The 19,628-nt window shown below is 51.4% G+C and overlaps 1 protein-coding gene across 1 annotated transcript; it reads right to left on the reverse strand.

Annotated features, from left to right (window-relative positions):
- Positions 1–8,048: 8,048 nt before the first annotated feature.
- LOC135986961 (proline-rich protein 2-like) lies at positions 8,049–11,663 on the reverse strand. The gene is made up of 2 exons (XM_065631520.1): positions 11,600–11,663; positions 8,049–8,692 (listed from the first exon to the last, which is right to left on the reverse strand). Exons 1-2 carry the CDS (start codon positions 11,661–11,663, stop codon positions 8,049–8,051), a joined length of 708 nt encoding a protein of 235 aa, XP_065487592.1.
- Positions 11,664–19,628: the final 7,965 nt, after the last annotated feature.

Below are 19,628 nucleotides of genomic sequence, written 5' to 3' on the forward strand. Positions count from 1 at the left end.
GTAAAAGTCCATGCGGCACATGAACCTGTCTGTGCTTTGCCTCAATTGCTCAAAGTGTTCCCCAGCCAGCACTACTGACTTTCTTCAGGGCTCTTGCCATTTTGCTTCAGTTTGGGAGAGTATCTCATGCTGTGATCAGAGTTGCTTTAAAATTAATCCGAGAGATGAAAAATAGCGTTTGGCGCAGTCGACGCGGCACGCTGCGCATCTGCTGCCGTGCAGAGCTGGGAGCGACAATGAGAAGAATCGTTGCACAGGTGGAGTTTCTCCAAGCGCCCACTGCATCCGCCGCCTCTTCATGGATGTGCTGGGCTCTCCTGGGAGCTGCGCTTACAGCCTGACGCTCTCTGAGTTTGTGTTTGTGTCACGATTAGATAGGAGGTGGAAAGAAGCATTTCAATTTAGTGATTTAAATATTTTTCTCATGTGAGAATGTGTGGTTTAAGATCAAACGCAAACTTTGACTCAGCCGCAGTGCGTTTATATCAAATGGCATCTCCCTTCCCACTCCCCTGGCCGGGTGGCAGGGGGTGGCTGCCTTACCCTGCGCTTCTAGAGCTGTTTTTACTAGCAAGGGGATGTGGCGTTTGGAGTGAAGAACCAGGGGCTTTGACTCGTCAGCACACGTGGGTGATGCGCAGCTCCGTGGTGCCCGTGAGACCGATGCTGGTGTAAAGCTGGGCTTAGGCTTCGTTGGGAGACACTGGAGCGCTTGCTGCTCCTGAAGAGCCTGTGCCTTGAGGTGTGATACAGCCCAGCAACCCTGGGCTTGAATCCCCTTTTTATATGATGCCTTCTCACTTGTAATGTTACTGCTTTTCTTAGTCACTGCCCCCTCCCCTCCGCCACCGTCCCTGCGTGAGCTGAGGGGCCGCGGCCTGGATCGGAGGAGCGCTGCTGTGCGGGTGGCGGGTGGCCTCTGTTTGCAGAGGGGCACGGGGCGCCCAGGCCCCCCGAGAGGGTCTGCGTACTTGTATCTGCTGCAAGAAACAGGCTGGAGCTTTGCCTGACGAGGCGGGAACTGCAGCGTTTAATAGATGAGCTGTCTGTGGTGGGTGACTGCAGAGGATGGGGCACAAGATGTGGGTTTCTGTTCTGGGGGCTCCCGCTGTTTTTCTGGGTGACTTAAGCTCTCCATATCTCACTTGGCTGGGTCTGTAGAACAAGGCCTCCTTTTTAAGTTGCTTTGGGATCTCCTGGTGCTAAATGATGTGCGACGGCAAAGTGATACGGTATTATAATTTTTGCATGAAGGTGGTTCCAAAGATCTTTACGTTATCGAGGCTCAGGCTTTCAAAAACGGTGCAAATTAAGAAGAAATCCAAGTTCACAAAGCTGATCTGAGCAGTGAACGTACAGCTGGCGTGCGTCTTTCTCTTTTCCAGGCAGTACAAGTCCATGGTTATGCTCTGACATCAAGGAAGGCACACTGGTAAATAAGAGGTGTAGAGATCAAACACAGCCCTGCAGACCCAGGGTACAGCTGCCAGCCACTGGACTGCATGTGCTCTTTGGTCTGCTGAAGGGGACTGGAGCTGAAGGAAAGTTACAGAAACATCTCGTTAACTTGAGCAGCCTGAGTTGCTTCCAAAACTCTACCTGACTCTGCCATCCTTGCTGAAAGAGCCAAACAAAGCCTGATTTATTTTTTTTTTTCCCCCACCCTCATCAGTCTCTTAGATTCTCTCTTGTAAAGACAGAGAGGAGTGGAGAAGAAAGACTGCTTCGTTATATGAGACCATCTTCCAAACTGCGATGATTCAGGTTTTTCAAGGGAGGCTTCTGAGTCAAGCCTTCTACCAGTTTGCTCTCGCGGACAGCAAAAATAGCAGAGGCATCAGTCAGTGGGATGTTTCTTTTCTTCTTTCTCTGTGTGTGTGTGTTTTTGGCAGAATGGTAAGGAAAAGCCGGGTCTGATCCTGCAGCCCTTACTCATGGGGATGTGTACATCCAAGCAAATGGAGTTGCCTGCGTGATTCAAGCATGGAAGATTTGGGTTGCTTTTAAGTCTTGTTTTAACTTGACGGGAGTGAGGTATTCAGAATGGCGGAGCAAGGCTTGCCAAGTACCTTTTGACTGGCTCTGAGACTTAGTCCAGATGCAAAGCTCAGGCTGTTTGTACAGGACCGATAGTTGCCCAGTCCTTTTCAGGCGCTGCACGGGGTTGAGAGCATCCATGTCACGACAGTACACCTACAGAAAGCTCCTGGGTGATCTTGGGTGGCATGAGGGCAGACGGGGAGCAAAGGTCCCAGCGTGTCCGCCTTCCACCCCTGCGCTGGCCGGAGGAGCCCCAGGCCTGGAACGAGCCACGCGGGCTGTGTCCTGGCCACGCTGCCTCAAAGGGCTTTTCCTCACAGATCTCCTTACTGCCAAAATATCGGTGAGGAGCCTTGGTGTGCCGGATCCTGGTACTCTAGCTGGGAATTAAGTGAAAACTCCCTGATTTCATTTGGATGTTTTGGTTTGCGCAAACTAAGAAACCCAAACCGAACTTTAGAGGTCATGCAATGAAAGCACGAAAGCAGTTGTTTTCTTCACCTCTTCGGTGAAGCGTAATCCTAGCTTCAGCGAGAGTAATCGTAGCCCAGATGTAATGCTGTAGTTGTTGGACCCCTGGATATGGGAATTTACCCTCATAAACTAGGGAGTGGCATCAGGCCAGAGCGTGGTATGTGACCTCTTTGGCAGGGAGCTTGTTTGGCCTTGCAGGAAATGACTTGTTCATTTATTTAGTGCTCGTTCAAGGTCCTGCACCAACAGCCCACAGAGTGAAGTCTCCTGAGCAGCTCACGAGTGTTGGCAGGGATGAGGCGTGTGGCGGCGCTCGGAAGGAGCGCGGGGAAACGTGCTGGAAGGCGTGCTCAACGTCCAGCATCTGCTGGCGGCAGTGACGGAGCCGGGCGGCGCACCCAGCTGTGGGTTGTGCTTCAGGGCCTCCCCGAGGAGCTGCCTTAAAACGTGCAAACCTGTCACTGTTTGGAGTCCACTTAATTACGGAAGGGCTGGGATGTATGCCAGACTGGCCAGCTTGCCAAAGTTGGGTGCCTGAGGTAAACTCCAGCACGCCACCTAAAATTACAGAGTCCTGTTCCTCAGTCTGGATGCGGGATGCTTGGGAGTTTGGCAGGTCACGAAGGCAGAAGGTGGCTGGTCTCCCCAGCGGTTCGTAAACGGAGCGAACGCAAGGCTGCGAGGCGGTGGACGGCAGAAAACTCAAGGGTCGGTATTTCCCCGGTGCCCGGTAAGGGAAGGCAGGCTCGCGGTGCCACGTCTGCCCGCGCTGCCTGGCTGTGGATGCTCCGTCCTGCCCTGTCTGCTGCTTGCGGCTGCTCCTTCCCTCCTTGCCTCCTTTTGGTGGGCTCTGGCGTTTCGGTCGCCCTTAGATGAGTCTTTTCAGCAAGCTAACCTGGCAGAAGACTAGTCCAGGAGAAATGAAGTCATCTGCCGAATTAATGTGCTAAACCGAGTCGTTAGGGACTCTTCACAAGCCGGTGCCGAACGGAGAGCCCTTGGGTGGTGGCCATGGTCAGAATGGCAGAGCTTGCGGCAAGGCGGGCATGGTTTTTGCTTTTCTCTGAGCCCTTTTTTAGTAGTTCCCTCTTGTTGCTGATGCTAATTGGTCCTTAGTGTTGAGAAGGCTGGCTGATGACCTGTCCATTCTCAGTCCAACAGTCTCACAAGGAAAGGGTTGGTGGGACCTGCCATATGTTCATAGGGCAGGTACTCATGTCTGTAGCTTCCTGGGAGCGAGACAATGAAAAGAAGTCTGCCCTGGGATGGGAGAGGGTCCTTCAGGAGGTCCGTGCATCTGGGAAATCCCCCTCACCCTGGAGCTGACCCTGCGTCCAACTGCTGCTCTGCGCCAGGGCATGTTTCTCTGGTTTGTCTCTGTCCTCCTCTCTTTTACGTTGATGACAACTCTATGGTGGCTAGAAAAGTGACCATTTTTTTTTCTTTTCTTCTTCGAATTTCTGTGCCTTTGGATTCACTTAAGTTACCCTTTCTAGCTTTCATGTCCACAATGAAGCATGGAAAATTTAGTTTTCCTAGAGCCTTCCCTAACAGGAGACTTGAAGAAGAGAGCCAGGTCTCATGGAAACCTGTCACTGGAAACTTTGGACTTTTGTTTTTCCAAACGAAAACCACGCAGGCTTCATGGAGCACAGAGCCTGAGGGATGCATCTTGTTACTGCCATTACTTAGAAGCCAGCACAGCTTCTTCAGGCAAGCTCTGCAAAACCGCAGGTTTGTTCCGCAGGCACGGTGATCATCTGCTGCCCCGCAGCGGGAGCTGCTCCTCGCCGTCGCGGGCTGTGCCGTGCCACCTCTTCTGAGGCACGCTGCTTTTTACAGCCGGCCAGCAGGCAGCCGAGCTGCAGTGGTGCATTTTTGTACCAAAAAAACCCCACCCAACCAAAAACTGTTTGCTTTTTCCAGCCTTGTCTTCTGTGCCCTTCTCTAGACTAGTCTTTGAGCATGGGATTTTAAAAAGCGCTGGGGATTTTAAAAAGCTTTGTTCTGCTCTAGATTTTGCCTTTGGTATCACCACGAGTCAGGTCAGACCAATACCAGAAGCCGTTGTTAACCTCATCCTATTTGTTTTCCGCTGCTGTGGCTTTATGGGAAGCAGCAGTGGGCATGGCCAGGTGTGGGCAGGATCTTTATAGTCCTGCCACTGTAACCACCATGTCCTGTAGACATGCTCTAGGAAGAGTAAGTTACACAGTGCGTAAGTCTTTGTGGCTGGTCTGGAGCAAAGCTGCCTTACTTGCAGCATCAAAGGGAAATCCTGTGAAAACGAGAGTGGTAAATGTGTGTAATTTGCAGCTTCTGAATGTATTCTTGGCTGACCCTGAAGGGATGAAGGTGTTTTACCTCCACCTCCCTGTGGAATCATTGCCGGACTGTCAGACCCTCCTCCGGCTCTGAACAGCCTGTCCTTGCGCTATTTACTGCCAAGGGCATCCTCACTCGGGATTTTGCAATTAGCTACTTGAAACCCCTGAGGGATGGTTCCACCTCCCTTTATCTTGTTCTCCCAGCAAAGTTTTACGTTATCTTTTCTTGCGTCGTCTTCCACAGAAGGTTAAGTCTCCATAGCAGTTGGAAAAGTGTCTGTTCAGGCGAGACTTAGATCTGATTTTATGAGCTTGGAAATCCACAGCAGTGAAACTGCCTGGATATGGAAATGGCCAAGGGATGAGACCCTGCATGCGGGGATTTGGGAGGGTGTTGAGGCCTCCATCGCTTTGGCAATGGAGCCAGCTGCATCAGAGGAGCATCTATACCTCCGTAAGACATTAAATATGTGCAGTCAATGTGCTTGTACTGTAGCATGGCTAGATTTCAGCTTAACACTCAGATTTAAAAATAAAATGGTACAATCTCTAGATGCTATGCTTTTCTTTAGGAGCAGGCTGAGAAAACTCTGGAAGTGAGGGGGTTTCTCTGTGTGTTTGATTTTTTTAGTATGAAGGAAGGAAAGGGAGCAGGATGGGATGTTGCATCCATCAACAAGGGCTGAAGAACAGAAACCCACAGTAACTGAAGACAACCCCAGTCTGGATTGAAAGCTGATGCTTGATGTGGACTAAAGATGTTTAAGCTGATTTTTTTTTTTCAATATCGCTGTCACTAGAAGCACTGCACGAGGGCTCCAGAGAGAGGTCCTGGGTCTTGTTCTTCTGAAAAAGGGAGGCGTTGAAGAGGAGTCCAGATGTGGTGTCCAGGGAGCAGGCTGTGTGGGACAGTGCTTGCTGGGACTTAGTTTGCCTTTTATGGACTTTTTTGGCTAACAGGGGCTGCTGAAGAGGTGGGGTTGGATGTCATCTGCCCATAAGCCTTGCCCGTGGGAAGCAGATTGTCCACAAGTCCTGTCTGGGGCTGGAAACTGCCTGCAAGCGCAGAGGAGCGGGAGCATGTCTCCTGTCACAGCTCCTGCTCCGTGCTGCCCGCGCACAGCTCCGCAGGCCACCTTTGGTGTGGATGTGAGCATAGGGACGGGGATACACCTCTGATAAAAGAAGAACCCTCTTGTGCACAAGGGAGTGTCAGAACTGGTTTGGAGGCACACATTTTGTTGTTTTGAAACATTCCTTTGCTGAGTTGTGAGCCGAGCAGCTGTGCAAAGTGGCAGAGATGCGCAGTCTGGTCTGACCTCTCTATACCTCCAGTAGTGTGTGCGGTACTTTGGCTCACAGCCGTGTTTGTATGTCCATAGGCAGTTGGGCTATGATCCAGGGGGTGAGGGCTTGGCTTGCAGCATCTGAAGTAATGTGGTTGACTTCAAGTGGGCTTGTGTGTGCACAAGGTCAACCAGATCCTTCCTCGGTCCATGGCCAAGGAGATGAGGAGTAAATGAGGCAAGTGAGCAAGTCCTCAAATTATAAAGTAGGGAAACTGGGGAGTGAGAAGGATTTGCAGGGCTCTCCTGGCACAGGAATGGCAGAGCCCCAGGTGGAGTGCAGATCTGCAGATGCGTTTGCGCATCGGTGCACTGCGTGTTGCCATGTCCCTGCAGATCAACCGAGGAGTCTCCTGTGGCCCCGCGGTGGCTGAGGGATAGAGAGCACGCAGCCAGGGCGTTCCTTCTCTGTAAGCACAGCGTATCTCATCTGTGACAGTGGTGGAGGGCAAGAAAGATGGGTTTGGATGGTGCTGAGCGTGCTCTTCTGAAGAAACTTCAGTATGCCAAGACTCATCCTCAGTGCTCGCTCCTGCGGGAGGCATCACCTGTCAGACGAGAACTGCAAATGAATTGTAGTAGCTGATTAGGAAAGAGCCTGCTAAAGTCCAGGAGAAGAATCTTTTTGATACGCAAGCCAAAAACATGCTAACTGAACTACAAACAACTGAACGGTCTGCTATTAAAATAATTAATTTCCATTCAAAGATAGACTTGGCTGTTTCTTTTCCCTAAGATGGCCAGAACATCCTGTAACATAAAGCAGGAGGAGAAACAAGCCTTACATGGACATTCCTTTCCCTTCTGAGAAGATGTGCCCTCCAGTGCTCAGTGTACCTCTTGGTGATAGTCTATTGGTATTTTGTTGCCAGCTCACAGTGAGAACAGGACAGGAAGAAACTTTTTAAAATGAACATTGCAGGCACTGAGACAGTGCAACGGTTCATTTTGGGCGAAACAAGAACATAAGCCATTTCAATTGACATTACACACAATGACGTGTACTAAGAGGCTCACAGCATTTGATTTCTGCTGTTAAAAAAGAGCAGGTGCGTATGGTGTGTGACTCCACAGCGTGGTTGTGAGCAGAAGAGAGCTGTTAATGCCTTGCTTTGGTGCTGGGTGAGAGCCGCGCGGTGCAGGAGCTGGTGGGATTCTGGCCGCGCGTTCCGCCGCGCGTGTTCTCGCTGCTGTGCGGAGGGTGCCCGGTGCACCGCGAGGGGGTCAGCGAGGGGCTGGGTGGAGCCCTCCCGGGGATGCTGGGCGCACCGGCCCCTTGGTGTAACACACAGTGCCATGGTAAAGATCTTTTGAGTGAGCACAGGTCGTGTCTCACGTCTGGGTGCGCGGAGACCATCCTGCCACGATATGGAGTGTACTGTCTGGCGCTAGGGCCATCACAATCCCATTGTGAAAACTGAGCTGAAAAGACCCTTGTCCCAAAGAGCTTCCAGCCCAGGGAACCATCTTACATAGCTTGCTGCTGATACGTTTGTTCAACAGGTTGCATCTGTTGTCCTCATGGCAAGGTATCGCTTGCTGTGGACTCCTCAGAAAGCAGTGTTGTTGGAGGGGAGGGTGAAGGAGAGGTGATATTTAAAAAACCCCTTAAGTTAATTTTACTGCTGGCTAAAAGTAAAATAAATTACGAATTTCATGTTCTTTGGATTTATTCCTGTGCTAAATCAGGAGGCAACCAGTCAAGCTTGTTCAGTACCGGAGGAGTTTTCCGATAACATAACTAACGAGAAAGCTTTTTGAGTCGGGAAGCAATCCCAGGAGAGGCCGCAGGAGCGCTGTGTTGGCTCTGCTGGGAGGCGGTTGGTGTGTTTTGGGGGAAGGACCCTGGACCCAGGGTTGCTCAGGAGCCAGGACGGGCCTTGGCAGGACAGGCCTTGGCAAGACAGGCCTGGCCGGTGCGGTCCCTGCCCCTGCCCGAGCGGGGCCCTGGCCCGGCGGGAGGCCGGGGCGCAGTCCCTGCCCAGGCCCGGCGGGAGGCCGGCTGGAGGCCGGGGCGCAGTCCCTGCCGTGGCCCCGGCGGGAGGCCGGCTGGAGGCCGGGGCGCAGTCCCTGCCCTGGCCCGGCGGGAGGCCGGGGCGCAGTCCCTGCCGTGGCCCCGGCGGGAGGCCGGCTGGAGGCCGGGGCGCAGTCCCTGCCCTGGCCCGGCGGGAGGCCGGGGCGCAGTCCCTGCCGTGGCCCCGGCGGGAGGCCGGCTGGAGGCCGGGGCGCAGTCCCTGCCGTGGCCCCGGCGGGAGGCCGGCTGGAGGCCGGGGCGCAGTCCCTGCCCAGGCCCGGCGGGAGGCCGGTGGGAGGCCGGGGCGCAGTCCCTGCCCTGGCCCGGCGGGAGGCCGGCTGGAGGCCGGGGCGCAGTCCCTGCCCTGGCCCGGCGGGAGGCCGGGGCGCAGTCCCTGCCCTGGCCCGGCGGGAGGCCGGCTGGAGGCCGGGCCGGGCCGCAGGCATGGGTCCGGGCCTGGTGCGGTGAGGGCGAGCGGGGCAGGGACGGCCCTGCGGTGACAGCGCGGTCTGAGGGTCATGCTGGGGCCTGGCTCATGGAGGTGAATCAGCCTTCGCGTGGGAAACTCTGCCCTGGTTCTGCTGCAGAAGAAAGTCTTTCACGGCCAAGGTAGTTTCTTGCTAGGATGGATCTTGATGGAAGAATTGGTCTTTTTTGGTCTTTATTTAGGTCGTGTCTAGAGTTTCTCAGCCTTATGAGCTTCCCGTGATGAAAAGCAGGAGATCCGGCGACTCCTGACATCCATCCTTCCCGCAGGAGGGTGTCAGGTGCTGGGCTCCTCGGTGCCATGGTGGAAGCAAGCTGAGAGAGTAATCTGAGAAGACTTCGGAAAGATGATGAAACTTAAAAGGACAAGAGTGAAAAAAACTATCAGTCACCACTGATTACTGTGTGCTAAAGTTAAAATCCCTAGGGATTTTGCAGCAGCTAATGCATAACAGATTGTAAAATGAAACGACAGCATTGGTGGTTTTGTTTTTAAAGCCTTGATCGTAAGGCTATTGTTTTAAAAATAACAAAGGATTTTTGTTTCATTTTAGTGAAAAAAAAAAAGTGTTTTCCAGGAGATACATGAGTTCTGTTGGTCCCAATACCTGTACTTAGGTGCACATTTCCAAAGCATCTCAGGAGCGGGGCTGCATGCCGGCTGGGCGGCTATTTGGATAGGGAGCTGAGGACCTGAGGACTGCAGTCTCAAATTGTTTAAATTGACTTTGGTGGCACAGTGCCAGCTGACACCAGCTGAGAATCTGGACAGAACAACTTGTCCAAGGTCACCTCATGGGCTAATCGCAGAGCAGTGAATTAAACCTGGGTCTGCAGAGTCTCACTTCAGGGTAAATAAAAAGGCATACTGCTTCTTGGAGGGTCCTGCTGTTCTTAAAGCCTTATAAAGAAAGAGCGTGTCAAACACTTGATTCTGGTATGATGCGGAGTACTACCCTTTTGTGCCAGGATCTCTGGTTAAAAATAGAAACTTTTTCTTTTCCTATAGTATTATATATTTTCTTAAAATACTTTGGAAAGTTACAGTTTGGGATTTTACTAGAAAGATGCCGTTGCTGTGTGTGAGTGGGGGACTCGGCTGGGCTGGGCCAGGCTCGTTTCTCAGAAAAGGCTGAGATGGTGCTGTGCTGGCGGCCGCTCCGGCACCGCAGCCCCGCGGAACCGGGACCGTGCCCCGTGGAGCCGTGCGCCTCGGTTCCGGAGCCGGCCCTGCGCGCAGCGTCCCAGAACTTGTGCTCGCTGTGTTTGACCAGAGGACAAACTCCTCCGAGGGGTGAAACTTCCCAGTGTGGGTGCTAAACATACGAGTTAGTTCTGGAAGGGCAGTGAAGTTGCACAAAAGATGAGTATTAATGATGATTGTACTTTCCTCCTGTATGTTACCAGGGCTCTTCAGGAAAGAGATGGAACTAGTGTTTCCAAAACTACGGAATGTGTTTCCTACATGAGCTGAAATGTGGGAACTTACAAAGAGTTTCCTCATTGTGTCTAGAGATTCTTTTCTTTTTCTTTTCCTTCCCTCCCCCCCCCAACCCTTGAAAAGTTATTTCAATAACTGTCATGTTGGTGTGGATGTGGGAGAGAGAACACGAGGGCTGCAGTGAAATGCAGGGTCTGCCAGCAGAGATGCACAAGCTGAGCAGTTTGGTTCTTGCTGGGGGGAGTCCCATGGCTGGTTTCCCTGCGTGGGGCTGTGAGAAGTGACCCAAACGGTACAAGGCAGAATCAAGCAGGGCACTAGCTGTGTTCTGCAGCCATGTGGTGAGATGAGCTTGGGCTTTACAGCCGAATTTGTCTGCAGGAATGAAGGACTGACTCAGCTGGAGGAGGAAAGGACAAGGGACAACCTGAGGTGGCTCAGTGGTGACACCTGTTGACTGGGAGAATGGCTGTGGTGCTGATCTGAGGTTAGGAGGACCGTGGGAGGCAGGAAAAACCCAGGTGTTTTGGTGTGATAAGTGTTGCCTTATCGTTGGCGTGAAAGGGAATAGAGGAGGCAGTCTAGTGGTGCAGTGTGGAAGAACCTGTCGTGGGAGGGAAGCTGCAGCAGGACACATCTTACTTCTTCCAGACAGATGGAGCTGGCAATTTTACTGTGGCTGATTAAAATGCACCTTCTTCCAGTTCTGCGTTTCCCATGGCTATTGGACTTTGTCCTTCTCTTTCCTGATTACCAGATTTATTTCTAGAGATGTTTACTTACTACTAATAAATATCAGAAAGAGATGTCCTGGGGCTTCTGTATATATTTGTCTGTAATTAAGGTTGGATTAATTGCTTGAAATTGTTTTTAAGGGCCTGTTACGAGATCAGCAGATAGAAGCATGGGATAAAATGCACAATGAACACATTATGTTATAAATAATGGACACAGCCAGTGCACAGGCATCCCTGAAAGGTAATAGCTCTTTCAATATTTAATTAAGTGGGTACCATAGGGAAAACACTCTGTGTCACCAAGGTGATTTTCAACCTGGCTTAGTGACACATAGATCAGTGTGAATGAGGGCAGAAACCTGCATGCAGCCTGGGCGCATGGCAGGCACAGTCCCTGGTAATCGCGGGGAAATGTTTGTTGGCTGGAGAACTGGCAAGAAGAGGGGTTGGTAGGGAGGAGGTGCTGGTGGTACCTGGCAGGTTTGTTGGAACTAGTGCTTTGCTCATTTTCTTAGGGCAGAGTTGCTGATGGGGCAGCGTAGGAAGCCTCGTGCTTCTGTCCGCTCTGTAGAAGAACCAGGCTGTCCAAGAGGAGCGCTGATGGATGTTCCCTCGGGCTCTGGGGCCCGCTGGCCTGTGCCCAGCGTGCCGTGGCAGCTCCAGAGCAGATCCCTCGCTGGGTGCAGGGCCACGAGCACCTGGAACACCTGACGCGCCGTGTGTGGGGCACGAGCCTTCACAGCCTTTCTCCAGCTCCTCCTTGTGCTTCTTTCCCTGGCTCTTGCTGCCAGGGTGCATTTTAGCCCCACGCACAGGGAACAAAAGAGATGCATTAGTGCAGGGAATTCGGTTTCATGGGCAAGAGGGCACAGCATCGGTTGCAAGGCCAGCGGCTGCCCTGAGCGCGTTCTGATCTGTGATGACATTCAGGTCTCGTGGGTTTTCTGAACAGACGCAAGAAAAAGGGGAAGCGTTGCCGATCTGCAATGCCTAAATTCACACCTGTGTCCCTAACTGCACCTTTCACATTCCCGTCTCCTCCACGCTCTCATTTCATTGTGTTTTAACTGATTTTACCCGTCCCGGTGTAGCGGGCAGTGAAATGAGGCGCCTCAGGGCAAGGCCTGGGAGATGTGCAACGATGCCGAGTCCAGCCTGCCCCCCTGCCAGCTCTTGGGGGGTTTCCTCTTTGTATTTCCTTGTCTGGCTATCCGTGAGCGCTCCTGGATTTCACAGCCTGTAGAGTGCTTTTGGGGAGCAAACCCAGATCCAGTATTGTACAGTGCAGTTAAACATCACAGCCAATGTGTTCTCTGGGGCCGGGTGCTTGTCTCCGTGTGGCAGTGTCCAGCATGTTCCCAGCGCTATGGAAGCAGTAAATAATAACAATTAAACAAATAACAGTTACAGATTTATGTACTGTTGGTGCAGGGAAACACAAAGGGAAAAGAGTTGTAAAGTAAAGAGAAGGGTGAAATAGTCTTTTAACTTGAAAAACATGTTTGTATTGAAATCAGACACAAAAGCTCCGTTTTTCCTCTTGCCTGTTTATTTTTTGAGAGATCCATTTCTTTCATGCTTTTCTCCACAAAAGATAAAAAACCCCCTCTTTTGTGATGGCTTCCCTATCATCAGGGTGTTCTGGTGTTTAGATACCAGACTGGGAGCCAGGGCTTATGGCAGTCTTTATTTTTTTTCTTCTTTTTTTGTTTCTTTCCTGAAAGGAGTGGCTTATTTTTAGTGCTTGCAACACGCAGCTCGCTGGAGGGACGCAGCAGGCCTGTTCCATCCGTTCGCCGAGGGAGCGGGATGCGCTCCCGCGCTGTGCGTGCCTCCCGCCTGTTGAGTTTCTGGTGTTTGTTGGCTCTCTGCAGCCCCAGCGCCGTGTCCGCCAGCATTGCTGGGGTGTCCCGTCCACCGCAGGGTCCCGCTGGGCGAAGCGGTGCAGGCAGCGGGCTTTGGGCTGCGGGGGAGTGCAGTGCTGGGTGTGAGGCAAAGCTGCAAGGGTGACACTTGCATGGTATTGTAGAATTTAACTGGGAAAAAGTCATGGTTTCTTTCTTTTTTTGGGGGGAGGAAGAGCTGCCTTGTTTCTTTTCCCAGCATGTCTTTATGATATTTCTCAGATTAAATTCAATTCTGCAGAATCATATTTAGCTAAAAGTGTAAAAGAGGACAAACCAAAATCAAATATTCCAGGTTGACCAAAACATTTAATCTGATCTCAAGGCGTCTTTCCTTCCATCATGTCAACTCAGAATTAGAAGAGAAATACATTACCGTGGGGGAAGGAGCAGCAAATGTTCAGCTGCTAAACAAAGAAACCCCACAATCAAACCACAAGTGTTTGCCCCTGTCACATGCATTTGGAATACAACTCATTTTTCATTGCTTTTTAACAGGTAAATATCTTCTCCAGAGAATTATGCTCTTATTTAGTCACCATCCCTGGAGGTGTTTAAAAGGCGTTTAGATGAGGTTCTTGGAGACATGGTTTAGTGCTAGAGTTGGTTAGGTTATGGTTGGACTTGGTGATCCTGAGGGTCTCTTCCAACTGAAATGATTCTGTGATTCTGCTGCAACACGTGACCCAAGCCTTCCAAGAAACAAGGATCTGTTTGATAACAGTGAGGATGTTAATTACTGCTTTTTCAGCCATCTAAGGTCTTGATTTCCAGGTTCAAACAGCCACAGGATCTTGGAGCTGTATAAAAAGTAGGACTGTTAGTGATGGAAAATGGGTTTTAGGTTATTTTTAATTCATCATTGCTATTTTTTCCCTTGCTGTCTGCCATGAAGAAAGAAAAATCATGATGCTTGAGTTTGATCTGGTAGCCTGGGATGACCTGGGTGACTTGTGGTGCAACCACCTAGAACACACTGTTGTCGCTGTGAGTCTTGCCCTTTGTTTCTTTGCTTCTGCTCTGAAGTCGGAGGGACTTTTTCTGCTGGTTTCACTGCTTCATCCGCAGCCCACGTTTTGGACAGTGGCCTGGGGAGGTTCTGAACAGCACTTTGGGATGGCCAGGAGCAGCGAGGCTGGGTAGGGTGGTTGGGGAGGTTGCTGATACAAGAAGGGAGCTCGGAGAGGGTTCTGGTGAAATGCAGAAAGGGAAGGACAGGATTGCCGTGCGGGGAAAGGGCAGGAGCGTGGCTGAGCGGGATGCAAAGGGAAGGACAGGATTGCCATGCGGGGAGAGGGCAGGAGCGTGGCTGAGTGGGATGCAAAGGGAAGGACAGGATTGCCGTGCGGGGAGAGGGCAGGAGCGTGGCTGAGTGGGATGCAAAGGGAAGGACAGGATTGCCGTGCGGGGAGAGGGCAGGAGCGTGGCTGAGCGGGATGCAAAGGGAAGGACAGGATTGCCGTGCGGGGAAAGGGCAGGAGCGTGGCTGAGCGGGATGCAAAGGGAAGGACAGGATTGCCGTGCGGGGAAAGGGCAGGAGCGTGGCTGAGCGGGATGCAAAGGGAAGGACAGGATTGCCGTGCGGGGAGAGGGCAGGAGCGTGGCTGAGTGGGATGCAAAGGGAAGGACAGGATTGCCGTGCGGGGAAAGGGCAGGAGCGTGGCTGAGCGGGATGCAAAGGGAAGGACAGGATTGCCGTGCGGGGAAAGGGCAGGAGCGTGGCTGAGCGGGGATGCTGGGCAAGGAGCTTGGATCAGGGAGCGGAGCCGTCCTGAGGACAGCTTAGTGATGGAGGATTCATTGCCTGTATTCTGTTCATGCCTCTGAAAACTTCCTATTAGTGGGGAAAAAAAAAAGTGCTGGCGTCTACAGCAGGGTAATGCCAAGGTGCTGCTTTATCTACCCCTGAAGTTCATCTTTGCAACAGCCGCAGATGCAGCGGGAGGCAAAAGCGGAGTTTGCTGGCCAGTGTTAGGAGATTGTACTGTTTTTGGAATGTCACAGGGCAGAAGAAACGGGCAGCAGGTCCGTCAGGACAGACGTGCGGGACGCAGTGAAATCACACCTGGCGGTCAGCAGAGATAACAGCAGCAGCGTCCAGACCTGGCACTGCGAACAGGTGAAATGCTAATGAAATGAGAGTGCCAGCAGGAGAGTTGAGATACCCCTGAGAAACAAAAGAGAATCAGGCTAAAAATACTGAGTGCTGCTGTGTAGACCAGTGGGGAACTGTCACCTTGAGTATCATGTGTGGTTTAAGCCAGGGCATAGAGGAACATCCAGGGAAGAACCATGGAAATGATTAGAGGTGTGAAAAGATTATAGTAAGAAGGAAAACACTGTTAAGTTTGGAGAGGAGATGAGTCACAAGAGTCACAATAGGGAGATTTTAAAAGTGGTATTTTTACCAGGTGCTAAACTGTTCCTTTTGCACTTATGTGTAAAAAGCAAGAAGAAGGGAATGGTCAATTTAATGGTCAAGCTGATATGTATAATAAAAAATATATAAATTTCTGCACAAACTGGTAATGAATGATCAAGGAAACCTGGAATAACCACACGTCCAATGACAATCTTTGGCAGGAGACAGTGAACAGGAAACTTTATCTTCAGTTAACTAAGCATAAAACTGACGCTGTTCAGCATGGTGAAGCGCAGGCAGAAATCCATGGGTTCTTGTGGAGTCTGTGCACTGCCTAAAAGATGAGTTTATAGCTTATGGTTGGTCTGAGGTAGAGGCGTTTTAGTGACCCAGAGAGCTAGTAGACCTAACAAGAGCTCGCTTTTTAATGGTTAGGGTTTTTAATCCCCCCCTCCCCGTTTATTTGTAAATAAAAACTCGTATTAAAATGCCTGGTTTATAAGAATATAAAATGTCAAAACAACAGATGAAAGGGACAGACAAGAGAGGAGCGAGGGCAAGCACATTTCAGAAAAGCCGTGCTGTTTTTGGCTTGGGCCGGCAGGATCTAGCAGTCCGTTGTCAGTAAGCGCCAAGGATGCCTGCCAGCTTCGCAGAGCGCTCTGTGGCTGTGCAAGGCGGTGGTGACAGCTCGGTCCCCTGGCCGGGACAGCACGGCGGCTCTTCCTGCTCCGCTCACTGCTCACCAGCACCTTTAGTCTTCGGTGCCTTTCTGCACTTCAGCAATGTTGGGTGCAACTCCTTCGCTGCTGTAACTCTGGTTTTGCACCAAAGTTCCAGGGATTATCCCAGTTTCCCCCAGCTGAACATCATGCCTGGGCATTTTTTAATCCTCTCCTATTAATTTAAAGTTGTCTTGTCCACTGAGTCAGCCCCAGTTTGGATCAGAAGGGCTGATGCCCTCGTCTTGAGTTACTGCTGCACACCAGCCTGATCCAGGAGAGCTTTCCATCACCTTTCCTTGGCAAACCTCAAGACCCCAATTTATCCAGTCATCTTTCTCTTAACTTTTTTTTTCTTGTTAGTTTTTGTAGTTTTCCAATAAATAGGGGTGGTTTTGGAGGCTTGGATGAAATGACCTGCTCACTTCATGGCCAAATTCATGACATGACCTGATCTCAATGATGGGGACATGTTTGGTTTTCCATCAGCAGCCTGGAGAGAAAGATGCTAACAAGTCTCTCTATAAACTGGATTCCTGCTCTGAGCTCCTGCCACATTTCTGGCTCGTTGGGGTTCCTGTGCCTTGATGCTGAGAATAGATACACTTCTCTGAGATCAGTGTGCAATTGGGGAGCATTGGGATGTTGTATGGCATTACAAAGTAGTGCTCTTCATGCTGAAGAACAACCTGGGTTCTGAGTCTGTAGTGTGAAACTGGTGCTGGGTAGTTGGAGGTGTGGAAGATGCCTTGTGGTGGTGTTCAGTGCTTAAAAAAATAACTCGCCCCTTTTGAAATATGCTATGGTACAGAACTTTGGAAAAACTCTTTATCGTAGCACAGTCTTTAAAGATGTCACAGTATTATTTTATTGTAAAGCCAGTAGCTAAAACATAAGAAAAATGTCTAATCTATATACTGACGTGAACAACATGACAATGTAGTTAATGCAGGATGTTCAGTAGTCTTTATCTCTGCTGAGAAAATGAAAAAAAATGGCTCTGACATGTTTCCCATTAAAAATCATCTAATTCTGAATAACCAAATTGTCAGAAAGAAAACTGTTAGCTTTCTAAGAAGAGTTTTGCTTGTTCCTTGCTATTCTTATAGCCTCTCTGCATAATATCAGATTTTTGTTCTACATTTTGCTGGCTGTGATTTAGTGTATATTGAAATCAAAGGACGGGACCCTTGTTCAGCGACATAAGCGCTCAGGCCCCACAGCCTTTGGCAGCTGGTGTGAAGCTTCAAGTCAGTGTAAGTTTTGCCTCGTAACAGGCACTTAAGGGATTGCAAGATACGGTCTGAAGTGAGAAGCCAAGTGGACGTGTTGCAGCAGATTTGCTGTGATGGTTGCGTCTGCCTTGTGGCAGCCCCAGGTGGGACCTCACCAGTGCAGGCCAAGGGGCGATGGAGGCCAGAGCAGGTCCGGACACCTGGCCGTTCCTCGTTCACTGGCCCTGCCACAACACGAGTCCAGGATTCTGCGTTGTGTTCTGGAAGGGCTGGTGGGATTGCAGCCTGAGCCCGTAGGGCAGTGCCGAGCTGCCCCGACTATGTGCCAGGGCCGTGCCAGCACGTGGGGGAATGTAGACCCGACTTAATTGTCATAAAATGTCTTTGTTAGCAAGGTTAAAATCTTGATACGTCACAGGGAAATCCTTGGAAGGCCAAACCTTTGAAGAAAGCACCTCCTTGCATCTCACCTTGTGTTCTGTATTGCTCTGAGACAAGCGTGTTTGAGAGTGGAGGTAGCCTGGACGGGGATTTGGGGTCAGGGGGCTGCGAGTGCTGCCGTGGGGCAGCTGCGCCCCTCAACGCCGCGGTACGGGAGCAGAGCTCTCCCCGGTGTCAGCCCCAGCCGGCCCGTTCTGCTCCTGGTTACGCTCATTCGTGTGAATGCTGAATGTGCCCTTTATAAACACGGTTATTGCCAAATTAAGCTTTTCTCCTTCCAGTCACCTCGGATGACTTTCTTCTCCTCTGCTGCTCGCTTGGGAGGGTTTGTGGTCTGACAGGCGTTGGGGGGTGTGCAGGTGAGGGGGTGTGCAGGAGGGGGGTGTGCAGGGGGGGGGGGGTGTGCAGGTGAGGAGTTGTGCAGGAGCGGGGTGTGTGCAGGACGCGGGGGTGTGCAGGAGCGGGGTGTGTGCAGGAGCGGGGTGTGTGCAGGAGCGGGGTGTGTGCAGGAGGGGGGTGTGCAGGAGGGGGGTGTGTGCAGGAGGGGGGTGTGCAGGAGGGGGGTGTGTGCAGGAGGGGGGTGTGCAGGAGCGGGGTGTGTGCAGGACGCGGGGGCGTGCAGGACGCGGGGGTGTGCAGGAGGGGGGTGTGCAGGTGAGGAGTTGTGCAGGGGGGGTGTGTGCAGGACGCGGGGGTGTGCAGGAGGGGGGTGTGCAGGAGGGGGGTGTGCAGGAGGGGGGTGTGCAGGGTGGAGCAGGAGGAGGTTCTGCAGGGGGGACAGGAGGGGTTGTGCAGCACGGCGGGGCCGTGTCAGCCCTTGAGGCTCTCCTGTCCTCCGTGCAGTGACACGCTGCCAAGCACGGGCTGCTGGGACGTGAGCCCCTCCGCTCCGAAAACTGCTTGTGTGTGGAACTGAAACTGCTGAGCTCGGGTTGCCAGGGTGTGCTTGTTGTTACAGGAGAGGCCTGATGTTGCACTATTGCATGTGCTCCTTCTGAGAAACCCCTTGTATGTGTTTAACTCGCAGTTTCAGCTCTTACCCATGCTCACAGACTAAACAAACAGCAAACAGAAGTCTCTGAAGTTTTTAAAGCAAAGCAGGTTACAAAGTGCTTGAAGTTTCAAATGATGATTCTTAGTTTACCAAGGTAAACACTTTGTTGTATAAGCATGTGCAAAATTCAGCAGAGGTTTGCTGGTACTTTGCAGCAGTGAAAGGCCTACAGAAGTAATAAGTTGATTTGTTGTTGTTGTGTGTGGTGGTTTGTTTGGTTGAGTTGTTTTGGTGCTGCTGTTTGTTCTTTTTTTAAGCAAAGCAGTGGGTGGTACTGCAGTTCTAAACTGATGGAAGCTTACAAGTTCTCATGAAACCATAGATGCTCTTGTCTGAACCTTTGAAGCCGTGGAGGAATGGCCCTGGCTCCTGACGTTTTTGGGACTAGCCGGCCTGTGGAGCTAATGGCACGGTGCCTTTCCAGTGGGATTAGAAACACCGCTGTTTCTAACCCAGGGGACGCAGGGTTTGAAATGCAAGTGTTTTGGCTGCTTCAAGCATTGAGGAACAGAATCAGGAGTTGCCTTTCCTGTGCAGTCTCATATATCTAGTGCTGTTTTCCTTTAGGTTATGATGCCCTGAGCTATTCCGTGGAAAGTGATGACAAATGGAGTGGAAGACAGCTGCTGCAAGCGAGTCAGGAGAACACGACTGACGTCCCAGGGAGCGGAGGACAGCCGTACGTCAGGAATTGCACTGAACCAGGTAGGAATGACAGTCGCTTTCAGATCCTCGGTCTTACAGCTGGCTTTCCCACCTCCAGATGTCTGTATTGGTATCGCCTTCGCTGCTGACAACTTGTACTTAGTAATTTTTAAGTCAATAAGCATGCTTCTTGTCTTCCTGGTAGGTGTGCACCATATAGGTATTACAGACTCCCACAGCAGCTGGGGTTAAGAGGAGGACGTGCTGCCAGCGAGAGTACAAGACAATGTTTAATATACGCTAGTAACCAAGTGCTGGGATCATAAGAAGCTTGTCTTCTGCGGTTCTTGCTTAAACACTGCGTGTGGTTCTAGTGATGGGATGTACATAGTGAAGATGT

This window comes from Caloenas nicobarica, chromosome 3, assembly GCF_036013445.1.
Source record: "Caloenas nicobarica isolate bCalNic1 chromosome 3, bCalNic1.hap1, whole genome shotgun sequence".
NCBI lineage: Eukaryota > Metazoa > Chordata > Aves > Columbiformes > Columbidae > Caloenas > Caloenas nicobarica.

Coding starts and splice junctions, on each gene's coding strand:
- LOC135986961 (XM_065631520.1), bottom strand. CDS start 11,663: ATGCACCCTGGCAGCAAGAGCCAGGGAAAGAAGCACAAGGAGGAGCTG. Junction 8,693..11,599: donor GCTGGAGAAAGGCTGTGAAG/GCTCGTGCCCCA, acceptor CTGTCACCGCAG/GGCCGTCCCTGCCCCGCTCG.